The sequence below is a fragment of the Manihot esculenta genome, chromosome 6 (assembly GCF_001659605.2).
Source record: "Manihot esculenta cultivar AM560-2 chromosome 6, M.esculenta_v8, whole genome shotgun sequence".
Lineage (NCBI taxonomy): Eukaryota > Viridiplantae > Streptophyta > Magnoliopsida > Malpighiales > Euphorbiaceae > Manihot > Manihot esculenta.
The window spans coordinates 7,840,130-7,865,505 of NC_035166.2; the positions used below are offsets into that span (position 1 = coordinate 7,840,130).

Consider the following 25,376-nt stretch of genomic DNA (forward strand, 5'->3'; position numbering starts at 1 on the left):
TTCCATCTTCTTCCCCAACGTGTACCCAGACAAAAAACACAGAAATGGGTTGCTTCTTGCATGAATCTGGAGCCTTCTATCCAAAATTTGTGTTGCCTCCTTCCTCCCATAGGAATCAAGCGCCTTGTGAGAGCCGATCCTCACCTAGATTTCTACTTGCAACCCATTTAATTGATAACCCTCGTGAATAGGATCTGAAAGAACTGATACGACCGCAGACCGAGAAACCATGTCATTGGTATACTTAGTAATAGTTCCCAACTGCTGGGCAGTCCCCAAATGTGCATTCAGGTACCCTGCATCTTTATGAACAATCACAAACTCACCACTGATTTGATGTTGACGAAGATAGTGAAGAGCTTCACCATTTCCATTTGCTGCCTCCTTCCATAATAATTGAGCAAGTAAATGCTCAATCATATTAAAATTTTCTTCGAGCTCACAATGGTAGATATTTAGGTTTTCTTGGTAGGCTGTCATGTTCCTTTCTATCTTCTCCGATCTCTTCTCTACCTTTTCTATTATATTTTCCATTGTGGACCAGCTCCTCAAGATTCGGCAGGTCGGACCAATTGATATGGTTTGAAACTTGATGAATGTATTTCAAGAGAGAAAGAAGGATAATGGAGGATATGTAATGCTTTATACTTAATAAGAATGGCAGAATGCCTTTGGATATATTGTTTTAGTTCACAAACAATACAATCAAAGAAGAAAAGGTTAAAATGGTCATGCAGACCTCCAGGAATTCAATTCCCGAACCAGCAAAGCTAGCCCCAGTTTATAGCTGCAATTTCAACAAGAAAAGTTATCCCCCCATTGCTGCTGAGATAGCCTCCTATATATAATAAATTTGGATCCCTTCTCATTAACATATCCAGGTTGCGTTCCCTCCTTAATTCCCTGTAACAAACCCAATCCTTCCAGTTGCACATTTCTTGAATACTCCTTTCCAAAATTCCCTGTTTCGCTCTCCTTCTTTCTGTAGTATACTTGTAGACTTGGGCCTAAATCCACAACTCCTGTGCTGATGCTGCTATTCTCAGCTCTTTGCTTGAATTCATAACAAGCAAGTTGGAAATGTTAGAGACGGGGGAATTATAGCAGCAAAACTGAGTTGGTCAATTTGTAACAGTGGTAACTTAGTGGCATTGTCAAGGAAACTTGGGATTTGGGAATGAGTTTAGATTCAGTAAATAATTTTTTATGGGAAAGGACTATAAATGGTTGAGAATTCCTGTAATTTTTTCTTTGATTATCAGCGACATACTTGTGACTATTGTGGCATGAATGATACTATCCTGGTGAGTGATATCACTGGTATTACTGATAGATATGCTTAGTTGCATGTGTATGTTTTTCTTTGGATGGCACACTAGAAAATTGTGTGCTTACTGCTTTCTTTTCCTCGTCCAACTCTTTCTTTGTTCATTGAACTACAAATCTTAGGTTATCTTTCATTCACATGGAACCTGAGCTAGACCAAAGCACTTGGTGTCACTTTGAGGATACATAGTGTATGTGGTGAATACTGTCACGTCAAAGATACGAACATTGTAACAAATGAGTGAACTAATACCTTGTTTGGGAAGGGGTGAAACTGCAGGGGGGCAAAAGTGGGCAACTTTCTCTTTTTTGAGAAGTGGTGAAATGGAGGGAAGTGAAAATTGGGGACAAAAATTATTGCCTTTTAGGGCCGCAAACCTTTTGACTAAAATTGCAAGAATACTATTCAATTAATTTCTATTTTATTTTATCTTCATGTTTGGGAAGTATAAATAATAGAATTCCATTCTTTCAACTTTACAAATGAGTCATTTTGAAAGCAGTGAAATCAAGCAAATCTGGAGATTTTTCTAGAATTATATGCATTTAACAAAACTTGCTATTAAAATCTAAAATCCCTAGGTAAAAAAGGTTTTCATGGGAAAATGAATATATTAATTCTGCTCTTCAGTTGTTTCAAATAATAAAATTTGAATGAATGCTATCACTTAAATTTACTCCAAACACATGAATTTTTGTTAGAAAGTTATTTGAATTGAATTCTATTAAGTGAGTTGAACAAAATTCTAGCATGAGAATTTTTCCTAACATGGTCTGTAGTTATCCTCAAGCAAGAGGAGAGAGTCTTTCCTCTACTTCCATTTACCCACTTGTGTTTCGTTTTTTTCCCTCCCCAAAAACAAAGTGTAAAGTTGCATTAAGCGAGGCCTAAAGTTGCATATAGTCCAAAGACTCCTATTATAGGCTTTGGAGATGAACTTTAATGCATGCATATAGTTGTTCTACATATGTGCTAGTGCTACGCTAATGTGGTCAGTTAGAAAATACTAAGGGCTTGTTCATTTATGAAAAATTGTAATTTTCTTGCAAAACTTCTCGGACAAAATTGAAAACAACAATTTTCCAAATGATAACCAGAAAACTAACGTTTTCTAGTTTCCAAAATTTAACCAAGTTTAGAAAACAGATTTAAGTTGTTTTCACTCCCTTCCTTTATAACAAAAGTTCTATTTTTTTGTATTTTTTTTTTTCTAAATGGAGAACAATGATTTGTCTATAACCAAAATTATACTATAACTTCTTTTTTTTATGGTTTTGTAATTAATATTGAGTAATAAAATTTAGATGTAATTATAAAAAATTACCCTGTAATTTGGTGACTTTTTAAAGTAGGGTCCTTTAATTTAATTTGTGACAAAATAAATTACATGGTTTCACTTCGTTAGCAAAATGAGACTTTTCTATCTAACACTTAAAAATTAATTAAAAATAAATTTTAATTAGAATAAATTACATTTTAATCCTTAAAATTTTATAAAACATACAATTTAATTCACAAATTTATAAATTTAGTTATAAAATTTTGTTTTATAATAAAATAGTCCCTTTAAATATAAATCATTCCTATATTTTTATAAATTAGTCCCTAAATATTATAATTATTTATAAATAAGTACTTATGTATTTTTTTTTTCAATTAATCTCACATGTTTATTAAATTTAATATCTTAAAATAAGTTAATAAAATAAAAATTAAATTAAGAATCTTGGCCAATATGCATCTAAATCCAAGTCTAAAGAGTTCTTTCTAGTCTAATTTTTCTATCTTCAATGATTTTTGAGGAAAAATTATTACTTAGTTCTTATAGTTGGAAAAACTCACTAGTTTGTCCCTCAACTTTAAAAAATGTATTAAAATTTCCCTGGCATTTTAAAAAGTCTATTAGTTAGTTCCAACATTAATTTTGCTGTTAAATATTTTACAATTTAGTCTCTATGGTTTTGAAAAACTTATTAGTTGGTCTCTCAGATTTTTTAAAAGTTTACTAATTTATCCTTCCGTATCAGGGATATTTTTTACTTTTTTTGCAATATTTAATGGCTAAAACTAACGGAGGGACTAACTAGTAGATTTTTTAAAGCGCCATAGATGTTTTAATGCATTTTTCAAAACCGAGGGACTAATTAGTGAGTTTTTCCATACCATAAGTACTAAGTAGTAATTTTTCCTTTATTTTATTGATTAGGACAAAAAAGAGATATCATATATTTTTTTTAATCTTATTTTTATTTTATTGTTTTTCACATGTAAGATATTTAAATTTAAAAAACAGGGAGATTAATTTGTAAATATAAGGACTTATTAATAATTATAATATTTAGGGACCAATCTATAAAAACATAGGGCTTAATTTCAATTAAAAATATAAAATATAAATTAAGGAATTATTTTATTAATCAAACAAAATTTAATAGACTAAATTTAAAAATGCAAGGAGTAAATTATAATTTCCAGTAATGGTGTTAGAGGTGTGAAAATACAGGACCCTTTTTGATACAAATTAAAGTATAGGACCCTACTTGAAAATGCGCTAAACCACATAATAGTTTTTTGTAATTATCCCTAAAATTTAGAAATAAATGAATAACACATTTTATTTATTTCTTTTTAAATAAAATAAAACTTTAACAAAATTTCAGTTTTTCAAAATTTAAGTAAGGTTTGAAAAACAATTTTTAGTCTTTTCCACTATGTTATTCCCTTATAATAAAAGTTTTATTTTCTATCTATTGTCTAGATGAAAAGCAATGAATTTTTTTTGTCATATAATTAAAATTACAGCTTTTCTATAATTAATGTTAAACAATAAAAATTAATTATATTATTATAAAATACATGAATAACACATTAAACTTTTTTAAAATAAATAAAAAATTTTACGTTGGAATTTTTTTTGGTTATTGACAATTGCACACATTTTCCATGTTTTTTCTTATTTTCCATTAAAGCTGAAGTTCTCTTGGAAAATGGAAGATAATAAAAAAAGTGTTGTTTATCACTAGTAAATAGGCCCCAAGTCATCATATTTTTTTAGGGGTATAAATCAAGCTATTCGTGAGCTATTCGAGAATTGACTCGATAAAAACTCGAACAGATTCGGCTTAACATCTCAATGAGTCAAGTTCGAGCTTAGGTTTTAGGCTTGTTTATTAAACGAGCCAAGTTTGAAGAGTATTCAACTTGTTAAGTCTCGTGAGCTCGACTCGTTTTCAAGTATGAGCAATGTTGCGCGAACCAGCTCGTAAACTGGCTCGTAAATAGGCTCATTAAACATGTTGCGCAAACTGGCTCGTTAAGCATGTTGATTACTCTTAGAACTTGCAAATATTCATATTGTTAATACTTAAGAGCTCATTGTTTACAAGTTTTCGGACTAATTTGTATATATATTTGTTTAACTAAAATTATTTAGTTCTAAATTTGTTAATTTTAAACTGAAACTGTTGACCAACATAGAAGATTTCTAATTAGGAGGATTCGGATATTTGGGATCCTAATTAGGCTTAATTATATGAATTTTATTCTTATTGTAAATATTTCTAATTTATGTTGATTCTTTGTGTATAAATACTCAAACCTTATAAAGATCAATTCAATTAGAAAGGAATAAAAAATTCCTCCAAAAATTCTTCATAGTATCATAGTTTTGCCACCTTAATTGGCATAAGTTTGAAACCCGTCACAAAAAAAGTTTCGAGTTAACTAATAGGTCAAGCTTCTAGTCAACTACATCAAGAGAGTTGTTCGACACCACCCGTCCCAAAGGAAAGCTTATCCAATTTCCGATCTATTCCCGTCGTTGCCATTCAGTCACGCGTTAGAAGCAATGTGCCATTGCAAGATTCTGTGTCTTTCCCAAGCGTCGGCGTGTGTGACGTTTTTCGGTGGTCTTTTTCAATGGCGATCATTTTCGGCAAACTCATCTTTAAGTCGTGCTTCTGACCTTTATGGACTTGTGACTTGGTTGACCATTTTTCCAGCGTGAGATGTTTTTCTAGTAGTGATTCTTTCCGGCAGATTCGTCTTCAAGTCGCGCCTTTGATTTGCCTGGACCTGTGCCTTTTTCCTAGTGAACACTAGTTCTTTCTTTATAGTAAAAGTATTTTTCCATTGTTTTTGGCAGAAAAAGAGTGCATTTTTTTTGAAATGCAGTGATTTGTGTGGGTAATATAAGGATTTCTGATAATGCATTTGTTTTGTCTCTTGGTTCTGCTCCATAGATTTTTGATTCTGGTGCAAATAGACATATAACGGGCTCCTCTAAAGGCCGCCTTAATTATTTTCCATGTATACAAAAAAACTGTCAGAACTACAGATAGTTCTTTCACTCCTATCTCTGGAATCGGTTCTATTGTTTGTATTTCAAATATCAGGCTATCCTCTGTTCTTTATGTTCTTCATTTCCTCATTAATTTTTTTTATCTGTTAGTGCTCTCACTAAAGTACTTAACTGTAAAATTGAAATTTTCCTGATCATTGTATTATTTAAGACCTTCAAACTGGTAAGAGGGTTGGCAATAGTAGACTGCATAATGACTTATATATGTTAGAAGGAAATCTGAGTTTGAATTCACCTCGGGCTCTTTTTAGAATAAATCGAGATGTCAATCAGGAAATCATACAGTGGCATCGACGGTTAGGACACCCATATTTGTTTTAGAGAAACTTTATCCTGATTTATTTTTCAAGCCTTAGTGTGATTCTTTAGTTTGTAATACTTATGAGTACGCTAAGCATACAAGAACCTCTTATCCCTCAAGTAACAACAGGAGTATGATCCCTTTTGTGTCCTTCCTTTCTGATGTTCGGGGACCTATTCAAACGGTCTCACTATCTAGTAATCGTTGGTTTATTATTTTCATTGATTGCTGCACTTGTATAACTTAGGTTTATTTGATAAAGGCATGATGTGTTTTGGCAAAGAGTGATGTGTTTTCTTGCTTTCAATCTTTTTACAAGATGGTTTGTACTCAATTTGATGCTAAAATAAAAGTTTTGAGAACGGATAATGGCACAAAGTATATAACAAAGTATATGGATGGACACTTTCTGCTTATCTGGAGTCTAATGGGATACTACATCAAACTAGTTGTTTTTACACTAGCGCCTAAAATGGTGTTGCTGAAAGGAAAAATAGGCAACTGTTGGAAGTAGCTAGATCTCTCCTTTTTAGCATGAATCTTCTAAAACCCTATTGAGAAGATGCAGTCTTAGCTGCAGCTTATCTCATTAATAGAATGCCTCTCAAAGCTCTTGCCTTTAAAAGCCCTTTAGAGGTGTTGCAAGGAAAAAATGTTTATACTGTTCCATCAAAAGTGTTCGAATGCGCGTATTTTGTTTATACTAGGACAGGTGGGAAGCTTGATCCGAGAGATCTTAAATGTGTGTTTGTTGGTACTCTCCCATACAGAAGGGTTATAAATGTTATCATTCTCTATTTAGAAATACTTTGTCAGTATGGATATTACGTTTAGAGAGATTGAACCTTATTTCAGTACTACCCTATCATCTCTTCAAGAGGAGGACAATGAGAGAGAAGAGATGATTCCTAGTCCTATAACTCAAACGTTTTATTCTAAAGGAGACTACTATACAGGGGAAACTATTGGTGATCAGGAGACTACTATATAGAGAGAGACTATTAGTGACCAAATTGGGCGTTTGGATAAACTAGATTTAAGGAGATATTCAAAAAGAGACAAAACAGAAGCACTAAAAGCCATTATACAGCCTACTCAGTGTCATGAATCTTTCTCTTCTCCATCTAGTGAGTCATCCTTAAACCTTGAGTCCAATGATGATCTAAATAAACCAATTGCTCAAAGAAAATGAGTTAGGTCCTGCACAAAACACTCTATTTCTAACTTTCTCTCTTATAATTCTTTGTCTCCATCCTATAGAGTTTTTACCTTGTCTATTCTCTCTGTGTCTATCCATAGGATTGAAAGGAAGCTTTCAAAGATTCTAATTGAAAGAGAGCAATGATTGAAGTAATGAAAGTCTTGGCTAAAAATGAGAACCGGGAGTTGACGTCGCTTCCACTTGGAAAAAAACCAGTTGGCTGCAAATGGATGTCCACTTTGAAACACAAAGCAGATGGATCAATTGAAATATTCAAGGCTAGACTAGGTGCCAAGGGATACACTCAAATCTATGGAGTGGATTACCAAGAGACATTTGCTCCTATTGCTAAAATGAATTCAATCAAAGTATTGCTATTTTGCACTGTCAACCTTGACGGGGACCTACAACAATTTGATGTGAAAAATGCTTCCTCTACAGAGACTTAGAAGAGGAAGTGTATATGGAAATCTCTCTTGGATTTGCTGATGAAAAACCACAAGGAAAGGACCTAGAGCTTGGTTGATTGATTCAATAGAGCTTCTATTTTCTTTGGCTATCAACAGAGTAATGCTGACCATATCCTATTTATCAGACATCACAAATGTAAAATTACTTTTGAGATGACTCGGCTAAAAAAGGTTTTAGCTCAGGAGTTTGAAATTAAAAATTAAAAATCTAGAAAAACTGCAATATTTCTTAAAAATCGAGGTTGCTAGGTCAAAGAAGATAATTTTTATTTTTCAGAGAAAATACATTCTAGATCTTTTGAAAACAACTGGTATGTTAAGTTGCAAACTAGTAGAGGCTCCTATTGAGAGCAATCACAAGCTATAAGCAGGAATTGGTGAATTAGTGGATATTGGCAGATATTAGAGGTTGGTAAGCAGACTGATTTATCTTTCGCATACTCAACTAGACATAGTATATGCAGTCAGCTTAGTCAGTCAGTTTATGCATGATCCTCGTGAGTCTCACATGCAAGCTGTTTTTCGCATTTTGCGATACTTGAAGTCTGCTCTTGGAAAATGGCCTCCTATTCTCTAAATATGGTCATCTCTACATACACGCATTTACATATGCAAATTGAGGTAGATCACTTAGAAAAGCAAAAAGCAAAGTATTATTGCTCGATCAGGTGCTGAAGCGGAATATAGAGCAATGACACAAGGTATTTGTGAACTCCTATGGTTGCAGAGATTGTTAGAAAAATTGAAACTGTTGGAGAGGGACAAACTCCTTTTATACTGTGACAACAAAGCTAACATTAGTATAGCTCACAGTCCGATCTAACATGATTGAATGAAGCACATAGAGATTGATCGACTCATCATTAAAGAGATTAATAAATGATGTCTTGAGATTAGATCATGTGACTTCTAATAAACAACTAGCTGATATATTTATCAAAGGGCTCAATAACAAGACATATCACATCTTGGTTTGCAAGTTGAGCATGTGTCATATAGGCATCAATTTGAGGGGAATTGTTGACCAATATAGAAGGTTCTTAATTAGGAGGATTCGGATCTTTAGAATCCTAATTAGGCTTGATTATTCGGCTTGATTATAGGAATTTTATTCTTATTGTAAATATTTCTAATTTAGGTTGATTTTTTATGTATAAATATTCAAACCTTATAAAGATTAATTCAATTGAAAAAGAATAAAAAATTTCTTCCAAAATTCTTCAAAAACTTATTATAGTTATAAATAAATTAAACGTGAATTATTTGAGATGAGGCTCGATAAAAGCTCAACTTATTTTAGTTCGTTTGCTAAACGAACCAAGTTTGAGATTATTAATATTTGGCTCGAGTTTAAAATGAGTAAAGCTTAAGTTCGGAAGTTCGGCTCGATTGTGAAAAATTAAAATGTGAATCAAATTTGAGATCTTCAAAGCTCGGCTCCATTTGATTCGGTTCATTTACACCTATTTTTTCTCAAAGGAGGCCTGCCTATGTTAAACAACAACTAATATTTATAGACTTCTATGTTCTTTGTTTTGAAGGTGGATAGTGTTGTATGTATGGTTTGAACTTTCATAGACTAACTACCAATTCTATAGTTCTTGGTCTCTAATATGATAGTGAAGCATTTTAGAGTATTTTTTTTATTTCACTCTTCATCTTTACAAGTGATTTACATGACTATTTATACACAAAGAATTATTACTAAACAAAATTATAACTAAACAAGAAGCAAATAATCAAATAATAATTAAAGAGATAATTAAGGGTTCTAATCAAATCAAATTATATCCTTAGAATCAGCAAATAAGTCAGCACTCCCCCTGAAGTTGGTGCATAAATGTTGTACATATCCAACTTGCAAATCAGATTATGGTACATTTTATTGTTGAGTCATTTAGTAAACACATCCGCAAGTTACCCAGTAAAAGTCACATGAACTAAGTTCAAGACACCGTCCATTAATTTTTCTTTAATGGAATACCGATTAATCTCAATGTGCTTCGTTCGCTTATATTGGACTAAATTTTGTGCTATACTGATGGCAGCTTTATTGTCACAATACAAAGTTATCTTGTCTCTCTCGGGCAACATTAGCTCCTTTCAATAACTTTTGCAACCATGAAAGTGCACACACACTTTGGCTATTGCTCTGTATTCTGCTTTAGTACTTGACCGGATAATAACACTTTGTTTTTTGCTCCTCCGTGATAAGGTTCATTTCCACAACTGTGCACTAGCCAGAGGTGGATCTCCTGGCATCGAGAGATCCTGTCTAATCTGCATCTCTAAAAGTTTCAATTTGGAGGTGACCATGTTTGGAATAAAAAAGCCCTTTCCCTGACGCAGACTTTAGGTATCTCAAGATGCAAAGTGCAGCCTACATATGAGTCTTGCGAGGGTCATGCATGAATTGGCTAAGCTAACAACATAGGCTATATCCAATCGAGTGTGAGAGAGATAAATCAACCAACCTACCAATCTCTGGTATCTTTCAATATTCAGGGACTCACCAGTTCTTGCTTGCATCTTGTGATTACTTTTAATAGGAGATTCTGCTGGTTTACACTTAACATACCAACTTCTTCTAAAAGATCCAGAATGTACTTTTTTTGGGAGATGAAGATTTCTTTTTCTGATTTAACCACTTCAATAACTAGGAAATATTACAGCTTTTCTAGATCTTTGATTTCAAATTCTTGAGTCATTTCCTCTTTGTCATCATCTGTCACCACGATATTATCAACATACACAATAAGAAAAGTGATTTTACCCTTGTGATGTTTAATAAACAGAGTGTTATCAGCATTGCTCTGATGGTAATCAAAGGACATCATGGCTCTGCTAAACCTATCAAACCAAGCTCTCGGAGATTGTTTTAGCCCATACAAAACCTTTTTTAACCTGCACCTTTTTTTTGTGTCTTCTCATCAGTGAATCCAAGAGGGATCTCCATGAACACTTCTTCTAAATCTCTATGGAGGAAAGCATTCTTCATAACAAACTGCTGTAAGTTCGAATCCAAATTGGCTGCACAAGATAATAGGACTCTGACCCGTTAGAAATAGGGCGTTTAGTACAATATCTGACCCGTTTTCTTTGTACAATAGGTTTATTTAAATCATTCGAGCATTCAAGAATTATGGGTAACTCACGAGAAGAAGATTTTTGACTCTGAGTAGACTGCATAATGTCTTCTTTTGCCTTGTCTCTCCTCGAATACCTCCTCAAATCTGACTTGTCCAAATGTCCAATTCTTGCCCCTTGATTGGACATGTCCCCCTGTCTACTAGAACTCGAACTCTCTAGTTGAACCATATCATTCAGAATCACAGAATTCGGGGTCACCTCTTTTTGCTTATTATTCTCTCCCGAAAGAGGTGAGTGGGTAGTACTGAAGTAGGGTTCAGTTTCTTGAAAGGTAATATCCATACTAATAAAGTATTTTCTAGATGGAGGGTGATAACACCTATATCGCTTTAGTATCGGAGAATAACCAACAAACACATATTTAAGGGTCTTGGGGTCTAATTTTCCCACCGTTCTAGAATAGATAAAGCAAACACACCCAAATACTTTTAGTGGAACAATGCATAAATTCTTCCCTTGTAGAACCTCCAAAGGACTCATAAAGTCAAGGGTCTTAAGGGGTATTCTATTGATAAGATAAGCAGATACAAGGAGTGTATCTCCCCAATATGCTTTGGGTAGGTTCATGGTGAACATAAGAGATCGAGCTACCTCCAATAGATGCCTCTTTTTCCTTTCAACAATGCCATTTTGAGCACTAGTATAAGAACAACTTGTCTGGTGTACTGTCTCATTATTCTCTAAATAAGCAAAAAACTTACTATCCATGTATTCTTTTCCATTGTCAGTTTTCAAAATTTTAACCTTAGTATCAAATTGAGTATAAATCATCTTGTGAAAGAATGGAAAACAAGAAAATACATCACTTTTAGCTTTAATCAAATAGATCCAAGTCATTCAAGTGCAACAATCAATAAAGGTGAGAAACCATCGATTATCAAATAAGGAGATAGTTTGAGTAGGCCCCTAAACATCAGAATGAATAGTTGCAAAAGGAATTTGGCTTTTATTATGACTCAAAGGATAAAAGGTTCTAATGTGCTTAGTATACTCACAAGCATCACAAAATAAAGAACCAAACTGAGTTCTAGCAAACAAACTAGGATAAAGTTTTTTTAAGACAAAAGATTATGGATGTTCTAATCACCTGTGCCACTGTATTATTTCCTGATTGACATCCTTATTTTCTCCAAAATAGGTTTGAGATATCGGAGAACCTGGATCACCTTCCAACACATATAATGATACGAGCAAGGAAATGGCACGATGCTTCAAAGATTTAAAATGGGAAACTCCAAATCATGACAAATCAAGCTACCATCGTTTAATTCAAGGTTTACGAGATGACAACTATATTTGAGAAGCATGGGAGAATAAGGAAATAAGCAACACACTCTTCAATACATGTAGACGCGCAACATAATTTCAAATTGTGTAATGCATGTATAACCAAATTGCATTTAGGCCAATTTTGTTATTTTGATATTTTAGTATTTTTTAGGATTTGTTTTAAATTAATTTGGCCTATATTAGAAGCCAAATTCGTGCAGCCCATTTAGGAACAAGATTTCTCCAAGATAATTTAAGAAAATGATCTTTAATGTAATCCAAGTTTGACTATTTGACTAGATATCCTTCCTATATTGTAATTACACCTTCCTACAATAGAATTAGGGTTTGAAGGCTATAAAAACACCCTTAAGGTAGCAGCCACAAGAGGCCAATAAATAAAAGATGATGGTATGAACAATATTTTGGTTCTTCTCCATTTTTAGCAATTTATCAAGGTTTAACCTTGTGGCATTCTAATATGGATCTCCTCCATGCTTAGTTAACTTATCAAGAATTTCTTGTGGCTTTCTCTGTTATAAGTTATAGAAAGTAAATATGTTAATACAAGAAGTAAATATTGATAGATGGGTCAGTTGCTTAATCTTAGAGATTGTATAATCATAGTCTTGATTTTTCTTCCTATTTAGATACCGTCTCTCATGTATAAATAGGTTGTAATCTCTATTGTAAAATACAACAACAAATATTATCTTTATACATGGTATCAGAATCTTTCTCGTAGAGATTTAATTTTTTTTTTCTCTCTATTCAAGTTTTTTAAAAAAAAAAATTTGGAGACTTAGGGCTCTGTTCATTTGGGTTACCCATAAAGGGTAACATTTGGATCTCACCATCGCTGGAGTTGCCACATCGTTCCTTTGTCAGATCTGAGATTTGTTTGCCGTTCGGGTTTTGTTCATCGGTACTGTTCACAGGGGTACTGTTCACGAGTACTGTTCATCGGTACTGTTCACGCCGGTACTGTTCACGTCGGGTACTGTTTTCTGATTCTGAGTTTCTTTTGTTGCTATCGTTTTGGGTTGGTTGTCCTTATGGATGAAGTTAAAACCACCACTGTAACTGATGTGATTCCTATGATGACTAAAATCACGAAACACAAATTGAATGGATCTTCCGATCAGGGAATTTTGATATCTGCAGATGAGTATGCACAATTCATCCAATACCAGGCGTCTCTAAAATCTTCTAATTCCTCCTCTATCACTGCAATTGCCGAGTCAGGTAACTCTGCTGCATGTTTTGAGTCTTCATCCTCCAAATGGGTTATTGATTCTGGTGCTACCGATCATATGTGAGGTAATTCTACCCTTTTGTCTAATCTTGAGTCTCATACATCGCCTTCTTATGTTACTCTTGCTGATGGCACTAAATCTTCTGTCATGGTTTCTGGTCATGTCAACTTAACCCTTCTCTTTCTGTATCCTCTGTATTATGTCTCCTTAAATTCGATTTAATTGCTTTCCGTTAGTAAACTCACTCGTGCATTGAATTGTTGTGTCTCATTCTTTCCTGATTACTGTGTTTTTCAGGATCTTTCGACGAAGCAGATTATTGGTAGAGGGAGTAAGTTAGAGGGACTTTACGTCTTGGATCAGCAACTACCTCGATCTCCTCGATCTCTGGTATGTTCCACGCGTTTAACACCTTTTGATGTTCATTGTCGTTTGGGGCATCCTTCTCTCTCGGCTTTGAAGAAGTTATATCCACAGTTTTATTCTTTGTCTATTCTAGATTGTGAGTCTTGTCAATTTGCCAAATTCGTTTACCTATACTGTCTCGAGTCAATAAACGGACTTCGTCCCCCTTTGAGTTAGTCCATTCAGATGTTTGGGGTCCTTGTCCTATTGTGTCTAAGTTTGGCTTTAAGTATTTTGTTACTTTTGTTGATGATTTCTCTTGTACTACTTGGTTAGTTTTTCATGAAGAGTCGTTCAGAATTATTTTCTATTTTTTGTGCATTTTATGTTGAAATCCAAACCCAATTCAATACTTCCATCCGTATATTGCAAAGTGATAATGCTAAATAGTATCTCTCTGGGGAATTTCAATCTTATTTGTTATAAAAAGGGATTCTTCATCAGTCCTCTTGTGTTGCCACTCCTTCACAAAATTGAGTTGCTGAAAGAAAAAATCGACATCTTGAAGTAGCCAGAGCCCTCTTATTCCAAATGAAGGTACCTAAATGTTTTTGGGTTGATGCTGCATCCACTGCTTGTTTTTTGATCAATCGCATACCTTCCTCCATCCTTCATGGTGATATCCCTTATAACATTTTATTTCCTACTAAATCTTTGTTTTGTACTTGTTTTGTTCGTGATGTTCGTCCACAGGTTACTAAATTGGATCCCAAATCACTCAAATGTGTCTTCCTTGGCTACTCTCGACGTTAGAAAGGGTATCGTTGTTTTTCTCCTGATCTGAATCGGTATCTTGTGTCTGCGGATATAACATTCTTTGAGTCCACTCCGTTTTTTCCGCCATCATCTGTTTATAACAACCATGAGGAGGAAGATGACCTCTTGTTATACATTGTTCGCTCTGTCTCCTCAGACTACTCCTACACCTTTCGCTCATGTGCCAGGTCGCCCTCCCATCTTTCATGTGTATTCCAGACGCTTAGAGGACTCTGACTCTGTTCCGCTACCCGCTTCTTCGTCGATCGATCCTGCTCCCACTGATCCTTCACTACCTGATTTGGATTTGCCCACTGCTCATCGCAAAGGTAAATGTACTTGCACTTATCCTATTTCATCTTGTGTCTCTTATGATCAATTATCCTCCTCTTCTTGTTGTTTTGCCACTGCTTTAGATTCTATTTCAATTCCCAAAACTGTTATTGAGGCTTTGTCCCATCCTGGTTGGCGTGCTGCAATGGAAGTGGAAATGATGGCCCTTGACACTAATGGTACTTGGGAGTTGATGTCCTTGTCCCCAGGAAAGAGGGCTATTGGGTGCAAATGGGTGTTTGCAGTGAAAGTAAACCCTGATGGATCTATTGCTCGCCTCAAGGCCCGTTTAGTGGCCAAAGGTTATGCACAAACTTATGGAGTTGACTATTCTGATACATTCTCCCCAGTTGCCAAGCTCGCATCTATCCGATTGTTTATTTCCTTGGCGGCTACTCACGATTGGCCTTTGCATCAACTGGATATTAAAAATGCTTTTCTTCATGGTGATCTTTAGGAGGAGGTTTATATTGAGCAACCACCTGGTTTTGTTGCTCAGGGGGAGTTAGGTAAGGTTTGTAGACTTCGAAAATCCCTTTATGGGTTGAAATAGAGTCCTCGGGCATGGTTTGGCAGGTTTAGTGAGGTGGTCCAACAGTTTAGAATTAAGATGAGTAAGTGTGATCACTCAGTGATTTATAGAAGTTCTGATAGTGGAGTAATTCTGCTTGTAGTATATGTGGATGATATCGTTATTACAGAAAGTGACATTACTGGCATCACATCCCTAAAAGAATTTCTTAAAACACAATTTCGTACAAAGGATTTGGGTTCCTTGAAATATTTATTGGGAATTGAAGTTATGCGGTGTAAGAAAGGCATCTTCTTATCTCAAAGAAAATATGTTCTTGATTTGTTGGCAGAAACAGGGAAATTGGGTGTTAAGCCTTGTAGTGCCCCAATGACCCCCAACCTTCAACTTACTACAGAAGACAGTGAGCCATTTGCAGATCTTGGAAGGTATAGAAGATTAGTTGGCAAGCTGAATTATTTGATGGTGACTCGTCTTGATATTGCATATTCAGTGAGTGTGGTAAGTCAGTTTATGTCCTCTCCTACTATTGCCCAGTGGGATGCTCTGGGACAGATTCTTTGTTACCTTAAAGGGGCCTCAGGGCGAGGCCTATTCTATGGTAACCACGGGCACTCAAATATTGAATGCTTTTCTGATGCTGATTGGGCAGACTCGAAAGTTGATAGGAGGTCAACTACCGGGTATTGTGTTTTTGTGGGAGGTAACTTGGTCTCGTGGAAAAGTAAAAAGCAAAATGTGGTCTCCCGTTCTAGTGTCGAATCTGAATATCGAGCCATGGCACAAGCCGTTTGTGAAATCTTGTGGGTACGTCAACTGTTGGAAGACGTTGGGTTCATAAATTCGGTGCCTGCTAAGTTGTGGTGTGTTAATCAAACAGCTATCCACATTGCCTCCAATCCAGTATTTCACCGGAGGACTAAACACATCGAGATTGATTGTCATTTTGTTCGTGAAAAGGTCCAACAAAAAATAATATCAACAGGACATATCCGAACTGGAGAACAATTAGGAGATATTTTCATTAAAGCTCTAAATGGGACTCGAGTTGATTATATATGTAACAAGTTGGACATGATTAAAATTTATGATCCAACTTGGGGGGAGTGTTATAAGTTATAGAAAGTAAATATGTTAATATAGGAAGTAAATATTGATAGATGGGTCAGTTGCTTAATTTTAGAGATTGTATAATCATAGGGTTGATTTTCCTTTCTATTTAGATACCATCTCTCATGTATAAATAGCTTGTAATCTCTATTGTGAAATACAACAACAAATATTATCTTTCTACATTCTCGAAGCTGTAATCGCTTAATTATCTATGTTTTTAATCACATTAGTTAGTTAGGGGTGAGGTAGAGCAACTTTTGCTTGATTTATGTATATTTCTAATCACATTGGTTAGTTAGGGGTGTGGTAGAGCACCCTTCGCTCTATTATCTATATTTCTAATCACATTTGTTGGTTAGGGGTGGAGTAGAGCAACCTTCTAGAAAATATCTTTGTCTTGTTCTTTGTCAAGATGTGTGATGGGGTTTTTGATCACATATTGGTCCTGGGTTCCGCATTAGTTGGTATCAGAGCACGGTGATAGATAAATTCCTATTTATCTATATTTATTTGTTTCATAAGTTTTTTTATTTTTTTTCTAAAAAATTTTTTTCTTTGTTCTTTTCTTTTCCTTTTTGGGTTTATCAAATTTTTTTCTAAGAAATCCCGCATCATATAAGCTATTATGCAGGCTACTATTGTCAATCATCTTTCCTCTGAGAAGATCCTGAATAACACAATGATCAGAAAAGAATTTAATTTTACAGATAAGAGCATTGGTGATAGAACTGACAGAATAAAGGTTGACAGGAAAACGGGAAATATGAAGGACAGATGGTAATTTAATATTGGGTGTACAAATAACAGAACTTGTTCCGGATATGAGAGTAAAAGAGTAATAACCAATTCTAACACTATCTTTGGTTAAAAAAGGAAAATAATTGAGAAAACCTTTGGAAGAGTCTGTCATATGTCTATTTGCACCAGAACCAATAATTCATGGAACAATATCAAGAGAGGAAGCATTACATGACTTTACAAAGTTAGATGTGGTACCAGAGAAGGAATAAGTGTCAATATGAGACAAGAGGCTCTTGAGACTCTGAATTTCAATAGGGGAAAGGAACTCAGCCGCTGTTGTCTCCTTAAAGGGCTCCTTCACAGTTTCTGCCAAATTAGTTTGAGTTCTCGAGGTATTATATTTCTCCCCACGGCCTCTAGTCGGACGACCATGTAACTTTCAGTAAGTCTCCTTGGTATATCTCGGTTTTTCACAATAGTACAATGCAGGTGATCTTTCTCAGAATTAGGAGGCTGTAGTGTGCTCAAACTAGTAGCCAATCCAGCCTTTTCAATTGGTGCAGTATAGAGCATAACATGTTGATGACTTTTCTCTTGGTGAACATGGGCATGGGCCTCCTCCAGAGAAGAAAAATGATTTTTTTCTCAACACTTGGATCCGAATTGGATCATATTCGTTATTCAACCCTGCAATAAAATTGTTAAATTTGGGTCAGGCCTAACTCACCTCCAAGAGTTAGCTCAAGGGGGAGGAGTGCCTATGGCCCATATAAGAGGCACATTACCCATTTCCCCAACCGATGTGGAATTCAACACACCCCCTCACGCCTAGAATTTCACTAGTGCGTGACATATTTATGGGAGGCCCAACATCGGATGGAGAGGCTCTGATACCATGTTAAATTTAGGCTAGGCCTAACTCACTCCCAAAAGCTAGCTCAAGGGGGAGGAGTGTCTATAGCCCATATAAGGACACATTACCCCTTTCCACAGTTGATGTGGGATTCAACAAAAATCATAGACCCGCTCCTTTTCAATTATTCTCCGAAATTTGACTGCATCTCCAGTACAGTTTGCCTGGAAGTCCTGATAATAATCAAATTTCTGCCATAAGCCATATAACTCAGAATGAAATTGTTGAGATAGTCATTTCTCCTTGCTTAGTACTATGGATCTTATTCCGAATATCACAAATTTAGACATCATTCCCAATCTTGGAATAAGTTAAGGACAAAACTTTCAATATCTTTGCAGCAGTATCAATTAACAAATAGAATTTAAAGATATGAGGTTGCATAAAGTAATTATGTCATAACAAGATAATTATCCGAGTCTCACTGAGGAAAATCTGGATCACTCTCATCCAGTTGCTTCTTATTACCAGTGACATAGCCCTGCAGTCTTTTAGTTTTGATAAACAGCAAACAAGATCTTGACCAAGCAAGATAATTGGTTCTATTAAGTTTTACGGGACTAATTTGCAAGAAAGGATTATCACAGTTAGGAATCAAGACTATTTTACCTTCTGTCATGGTAAAAATAAATGAACCATGAAAGAATAGGAGGTACCCAAGGTTGTACACATAAGATAGCCCAACCGAATCACCAAAAGACCAGGTAGCAGCACAAGAAGGCCGGAAAGACAGTCAGAATTGGCGCTGGAGTTATCGGAGTAGCAAAGCAACGTCGAATGATGTCTCACATGCCGGAAAGGGAGGGCGCGTGAGCCTCACGCGTGGGATTTTTTGGCGTCGGAGCTGGGCAGTTGGGCCTGCGATGGTTCGACGATTCTCCTGGTGCCGGCAGTGAGAGGTGGAAAGGTTCTTAGATAGGGTAGTGCCGAAAAGGTAGATCTAGAGTTTTGAAACCTTAAAGAGAAAAAATTGAATTTAAATCCTAAAATCAGGAAAAAAACTCTGATACCATGAAGAATTTTAGAGAATTTTAGAGTATTCTTGTATTTCACTCTTGATCTTTACAAGTGATTTACATAACTATTTATACACAAAGAATTATAATTAAACAGAAAGCAAATAATCAAATAATAATTATAGAGATAATTAAAAATTCTAATCAAATCAAATCATATTCTTAAAATAAGCAAATAAGTCAACAGAGAGTGGCGCATGTTAGACTTGTAGTTTGGAAGTTGTTCCTTAATGCATGGTTTTTATGTTTCATTAATCACAGAACTGATATAGTTATTCTTATTTTCATTTGTTTGTAGTATACGCGTAATGGAGAAGATCGAGTAGTAGTTGGAACACTTGATCTTAATCAGTGTCTAAGACTACCAGATGAAATAACAGGCAAAAAACCTGAGGTACATTACCAATTTTCTTGGTATTTCTCTTAGTATATTTCTATATATCTTTAAGTGCTTAGAAAGCTATTTGAGCTGCTTTTAATTGGAAGTCATCTTTTCATTATAATAGACGTACTTGCAGTTATGATCGTTCATTGGTCAAGTTGAGAAGCATGAAGTATTCTTTTTATTTGAATTGTATGGAATGTTTTGCATTATGGTTTCTTATGGCAATAGGCAATTATTTTCCCTACAGTTTGTTCTTTGCTGAAACCAAATCTAGCTGTAGGACTGAAATTCAGGGATGGGGGAGGGTTGTCTAAATTACTAATCAACGCTTATATCCTATATATACCTTATTGGTTTACCGATATTCAAACACCTCTTTAATCTTTAATTTTTTTTGGCCATAGTAATTTGGTGTAATGGAAAGTGGAAACAATTTGGTGTTGGAATTACATAATCTTATTTTCCTTTTGTTTTTTCTTTTAGCAAATACTCTAAAACTTACCAAGTTTATAATTATTAATCAATGATTAAATTCCTTTAAATAAGAATAAATTTGAAAAAAAAAAAGAGTAACTTAAGGTTAGAAAAGACTTGTAAATAAGTAGACTTCTACTTTTATTTCTTAAAAAAAATTTTTATTATTATTTTTGTAAAATCTAAATTCTATATTATATATTTAAAGATCACTCCAAGCCACACCTAATTATAAACTTGTTCTCCATTTGTTTTATGAAAAATATTTTTTAGTTAAATATTTTCCACATTTTTTACGTTTGGAGCACTCAAAAAAATTGATCAATCAAAAATATCTTTCTAGTTAGAGGGAAAATTAGGTTACTTCTAAAAATTGACTTTGTTTTCAAAAGAATAAGTTATTTTATGTCCCTTGAGAATCTTTTACCACTAATTAAATCTTTTATTTTTTAAATTACAACCAAACAATGAAAAATAAGTTATTTTGTTAGAAATTATTTTTCACGGAAACATTTTTCGGAAAATATTTTCTACCAAAATTATTCTTCAAATACAAGTTAATTCCTACAAATAAACAGAGGCTTAATTCTTATTATTAGCCAAGAATCCTAAATCTATGTAATACATGAAATCTAAACTATATAAGTTTCTAATTAAAATGAGATTTCTTTTTTTTCTATTCATTGAAATGTTCCTTGACTATTTATAGTTTAACAAATATAAAAAGTTTAGATTAATAATATATTCCTATTCTACTAGAGTTCTTATGAAAATTAAAAGCTAAATATTAATGAAACATTTGCTATTGATTAATATTAGAATTGTAGTTGACTATGTTAATGGGAATGACTAGATTTTTGTTTGGTAATATTCACGTGCGACCTTTTTATATACCTTTTTGCTCAATTTGTTTAAGGTATTTAATTCATGGTTCAATATTATCTCTTATGTTTAGTTTAAATCCTAAACTTTTTATGACTGATAATCTGTTACAATAGATCAATTTGTGTACATATATAACTGCTGGAGGAATGACTCATTCATTTCTAAAGAACCTAAATGCACAAATTCTTAATTTTTTTTCTTTCATAAGAAAACCTAACGTCTTTTTTGTGTTGAGAGTTGCTTTTGGAGTTGTGACAGATCGACACTAGCCCTAAGGGCAGCATTGGGCCGCTTAATTTTTTTAAAAAAAAAAAATTAAAGAGTATATTAACTACCAACTCCCTATATTTTGTAGTGCACCAACAATGCCATCTTGCCAAAATAACCTTAATCCCAGGCAAAGCAGCTGACACTATGCCTATCCTCTTCTCTCCGGTTATAGATTTCAATCCTCCAATATATTCATAAATAGGACAGGAAAACAATAATCAATGGTTCTTACTTGTGCATCTTCATTGGCTGAGAATTTGTTGATTCCTCCCCCCCCCCCCCCCTCTTTTTATTATTATTTTTTTAAAAAAAATCTAACTTTGTTGCAAAGCAAATGGTAAGAGCTGATTGAATTATGGCTCTCGTTGATTACAGGATTAGACAATTTAAATGTAGGAAAACAAATTTTAAAACTAGGAGAATGAATTTTAAGTTTAGAAAAATATAGGTTTCAGGTGTCAGTATTAACCGTGAAAATGTTAGAATGGGGGATGAGAAGCCACACAAGAAGAAGAAGAGGGATGAGAGAAAGAGGGAAGAAAAGAGATGAGGAGAAGAATTGAGAGGTTGAGAGAGTAGAGGTTTATTGATTGATTCTTGAATGCCTTTCTGATCTCTCCTTTTATACTGAGTATCTTACATAGCAGCCTCTTACAACCTCTCCCTCCAATTACAATTCTGTTATTTCCCTCCAACAGCCCTATTTCTTTATTCGTGCTTATTCCTCCTCCTCCTCCTATAATATGTAACAATACCCTCCCCAAGAGATTCTTCTTGTCCCTAAGAATATCGAAATTCAGGAAATTGCTGCAAGATAAAAGCTTGGTCCTCCCAAGTGGTTTCCTCTGCTGGCATGTGAAGCCATTTAATAAGCCATTGCATTAATCTTCTGCCATCTTGGAGGACTATTATGGTCTTGAGCACCTTTTTTGGGGCAAGTATGACTGCATCTTCGATAAAGGAGGGTAGCTGTTGATTGACCACCGTATCCTCTCCTACCTTCCATTTGAGTAAAGGGACATGAAACACTGGATGGAATGTTACTTGGCCTATTCTCTTAATGACTTGGTAAGGCCCATAATACATGGCTGATAGTTTCCATTGTTTCTTAACTGCTAGAGAGGTCTGTCTATAGGCCCGAATCTTCAAATATACCTAGTCTCCAACCTCGAATACTCTGTCAGATCTCTTTTTATCAGCCAACTGCTTCGTCCTGTGTTGTGCAGACTGCAGATTCTCTTTAATTAGCCGAGAGATTTGTTGCCTCTTCTGTAGGAACTTTGCTACTGATTCCACAATACATTCTTCAAAATGATGGAATGTATGTTAGTGGAGGTGGGGTAGTCATAAAGTGCTTGAAAGGGAGTCATCTTAATAGCACTATGGTGGCTAGTATTATACCACCGTTCTTCCAAGGACAACCATTTGTTCCAAGAACGAGAGTGCTGAAAATAGAGACATTTGAGGTATCATTCTAGGCTCTGATTGAGTCTCTCAGACTGTCCATGTGGCTGAGGATGGTATGCAGTGCTGAATGCCAATTTAGTCCCCATCAACTTGAAGAGATTTTTCCAAAAAATGCTTGTGAATATCTTGTCCCTATCAGAAACAAGGGACTGTGGCACTCCTTAAAACTTAATTACAGACTCCAAAAACAGCCTTGCGACTATCTGAGCTGAGAGGGGTGTTGCAAGGGTAGGAAGTGTGCATATTTAGTGAATTTGCAAATTACCACTAAAATAGCATCCTTACCCTGAAACTTGGATAATTGCTCTATAAAGTCCATTGTAATATGTTGCCAAGCTTGATTAGGGAGAGGGAGGGGTTGGAGAACATGCCTTACCTTGCACTTGGCACAAACTTCACGTCTTTACCCACTCCATCACTAATCTGATCATGGCAGGCCATTAAAAATGCCTGCATAACAATATAAGCTAAAACCCCAATACACAATAACATCAAGTCACATGCCAAGATTAATTCTCAAGTGTTCTATTACACCCTTAAATAATGAATAGCCTATCATTCCTATACAGTACTCCTTGCTTAACCTTGTAACCAGAGTGGCTATTTGGATTAATAGCTAACTGAGTAATAAAATCAGCAGCATGTTGATCTTATTCATAATTGGCAAGTAGCTAGGATATCCAAGTGGGCTGTATTATGGACTGTATTGCTATCATTTGCTCCTTCCCATCTTCAGATCTTCTAGAGAGAGCATATACTACTTTGTTCTTGAAGAATTTTGGAGAATTTAGAGTATTCTTGTATTTCACTCTTAATTTTTATAATTGGTTTACATGAATATTTATACACAAAAAATTATAACTAAATAGGAAGCAAACAATTAAATAATAATTACAGAGATAATTAAGAATCCTAATACAATCTTGTTGACTTATTTAACTAATCCTAGCTGATTCTAGAGATTTGATTTGATCTGATTAGGATCCTTAATTATCTCTGTAATTATTATTTGATTATTTACTTCCTGTTTAGATATGATTCTCTGTGTATAAATAGTCATGTAGACCAATTGTAAAGATTAAGAGTGAAATATAAAAACACTCAAAATTTTCCCAAAATTCTTCATGGTATCAGAGCTTTTTCCTGATTTTTTGGGTCCAAATTCATTTTTTCATTTTTAGGGTTTCAAAACCCTAGATCTACCAATTTTGGTACTAACCCATCTAGGAGCCTCTTTTTCTCTCACCGCCGGACTGCCGCCGGCCGATCGACCAGCTCCGACGTCGGAAAAGCCTGCGCGTGAGGCTCACGCGCCACCCCTTCCCGGCACGTGATCCATCGTCTGTCACTGGTTCGCCGCTTAGATCACTCCGGCGACGATTCCGACCATCTTTCCGGCTCTCCCGTGCTGTTACCCGGTCTTTTGGTGAATCAATTGGGCTTTCTTGTGTGTACAACCTTGGGTACCTCCTATTCTTTCACTGTTCATAAATCTTTACTATGGCAGAAGGGTTGAATAACGAATATGATCCAATTCGGGTCCAAGTGTTGGGAAGAAATCCTTTTCCTTCTCTAGAAGAGGCCCATGCCCATGTTCAACAAGAGGAAAGTCGTCGACATGCTATGCTCCATACTGCACCAGTTGAAAAGGCTGGGTTGACTACCAGTTTGAGCACACCACAGCCTCCTACTTCTGAGAAAGATCACTTACACTGTGACTATTGTGGGAAACCAAGGCATACCAAAGAGACTTGTTGGAAGTTACATGGTCGTCCCACTAGAGGTCGTGGAGGAAAACGAGGTACCTCTAGAAATCAAGCTAAGTTAGCAGAAACTGTGGAGGAGCCCTTTAAGGAGACAACAACGACTGAGTTCATGTCCCCTAATGAACTTCAGAGTCTCAAGCGCCTCTTGTCTCATATTGACACCTCTTCATCCTCTGGTGCTACATCTAACTTTGTAAAGTCAGGTAATGCTTCCTCTTTTAATAATGTTCCATGGATTATCGATTCTGGTGCGAATAGACATATGACAGGCTCTTATAAAGGTTTTCTCAATTATTCTCCTTCTCTAACCAAAGATAGTGTCAGAATTGCTGATGGCTCTTTTACTCCCATATCCGGAACAGATTCTGTTATTTGCACATCCAACATTAAATTATCATCTGTCCTTCATGTTCCCCACTTTCCTGTCAAGCTTTTATCTGTCAGTGCTATCACCAATGCTCTTAACTGTAAAATTGAATTCTTTCCTGATCATTGTGTTATTCAGGATCTTCGCACAGGGAAGATGATTGGCAATGGTAGGCTGCATGATGGCTTATACATGTTGGAGGGTGATCCGGCTTCTTCGATATCTCAAGCTTGTTTTGGAGAAAATAAGGATGTCAATCAGGAAATAATACAGTGGCACCGGCGGTTAGGGCATCCATAATTTTTTGTTTTAGAAAAACTTTATCCTGATTTGTTTGCTAAAACCCAGTTTGGCTCTTTATGTTGTGATGCTTGTGAGTATGCTAAACACACTAGAACATCCTATCCTTTGAGTCATAATAAAAGTCAAATTCCTTTTGCAACTATTCATTCTGATGTTTGGGGGCCTACTCAAACGGTCTCCTTATCTGGTAATCGATGGTTTGTCACCTTTATTGATTGTTGCACTCGAATGACTTGGGTCTATTTGATTAAAGCTAAAAGTGATGTCTTTTCTTGTTTTCAATCCTTTCATAAGATGGTTTGTACTCAATTTGATA

General features: G+C 35.2%; 1 protein-coding gene across 5 annotated transcripts in view; it reads left to right on the forward strand.

Moving 5' to 3' along the window:
- LOC110618109 overlaps positions 1 to 25,376 on the forward strand; it is a 53,820-nt gene that overhangs the window by 9,473 nt on the left and 18,971 nt on the right. For 3 of the 5 annotated variants that reach the window (XR_006351018.1, XM_021761161.2, XM_021761162.2), the window contains exon 3: positions 19,442 to 19,537. Coding sequence is in view for 4 of the 5 variants with exons in the window: in XM_021761161.2 (XP_021616853.1) it covers positions 19,442 to 19,537 (96 nt within the window). In the remaining variant the exon portion in view is untranslated. Of the gene's footprint in view, positions 1 to 13,631; positions 13,725 to 19,441; positions 19,538 to 25,376 lie in introns of all 5 variants that reach the window. The other 2 variants (XM_043957523.1, XM_043957524.1) reach the window with 1 other exon arrangement.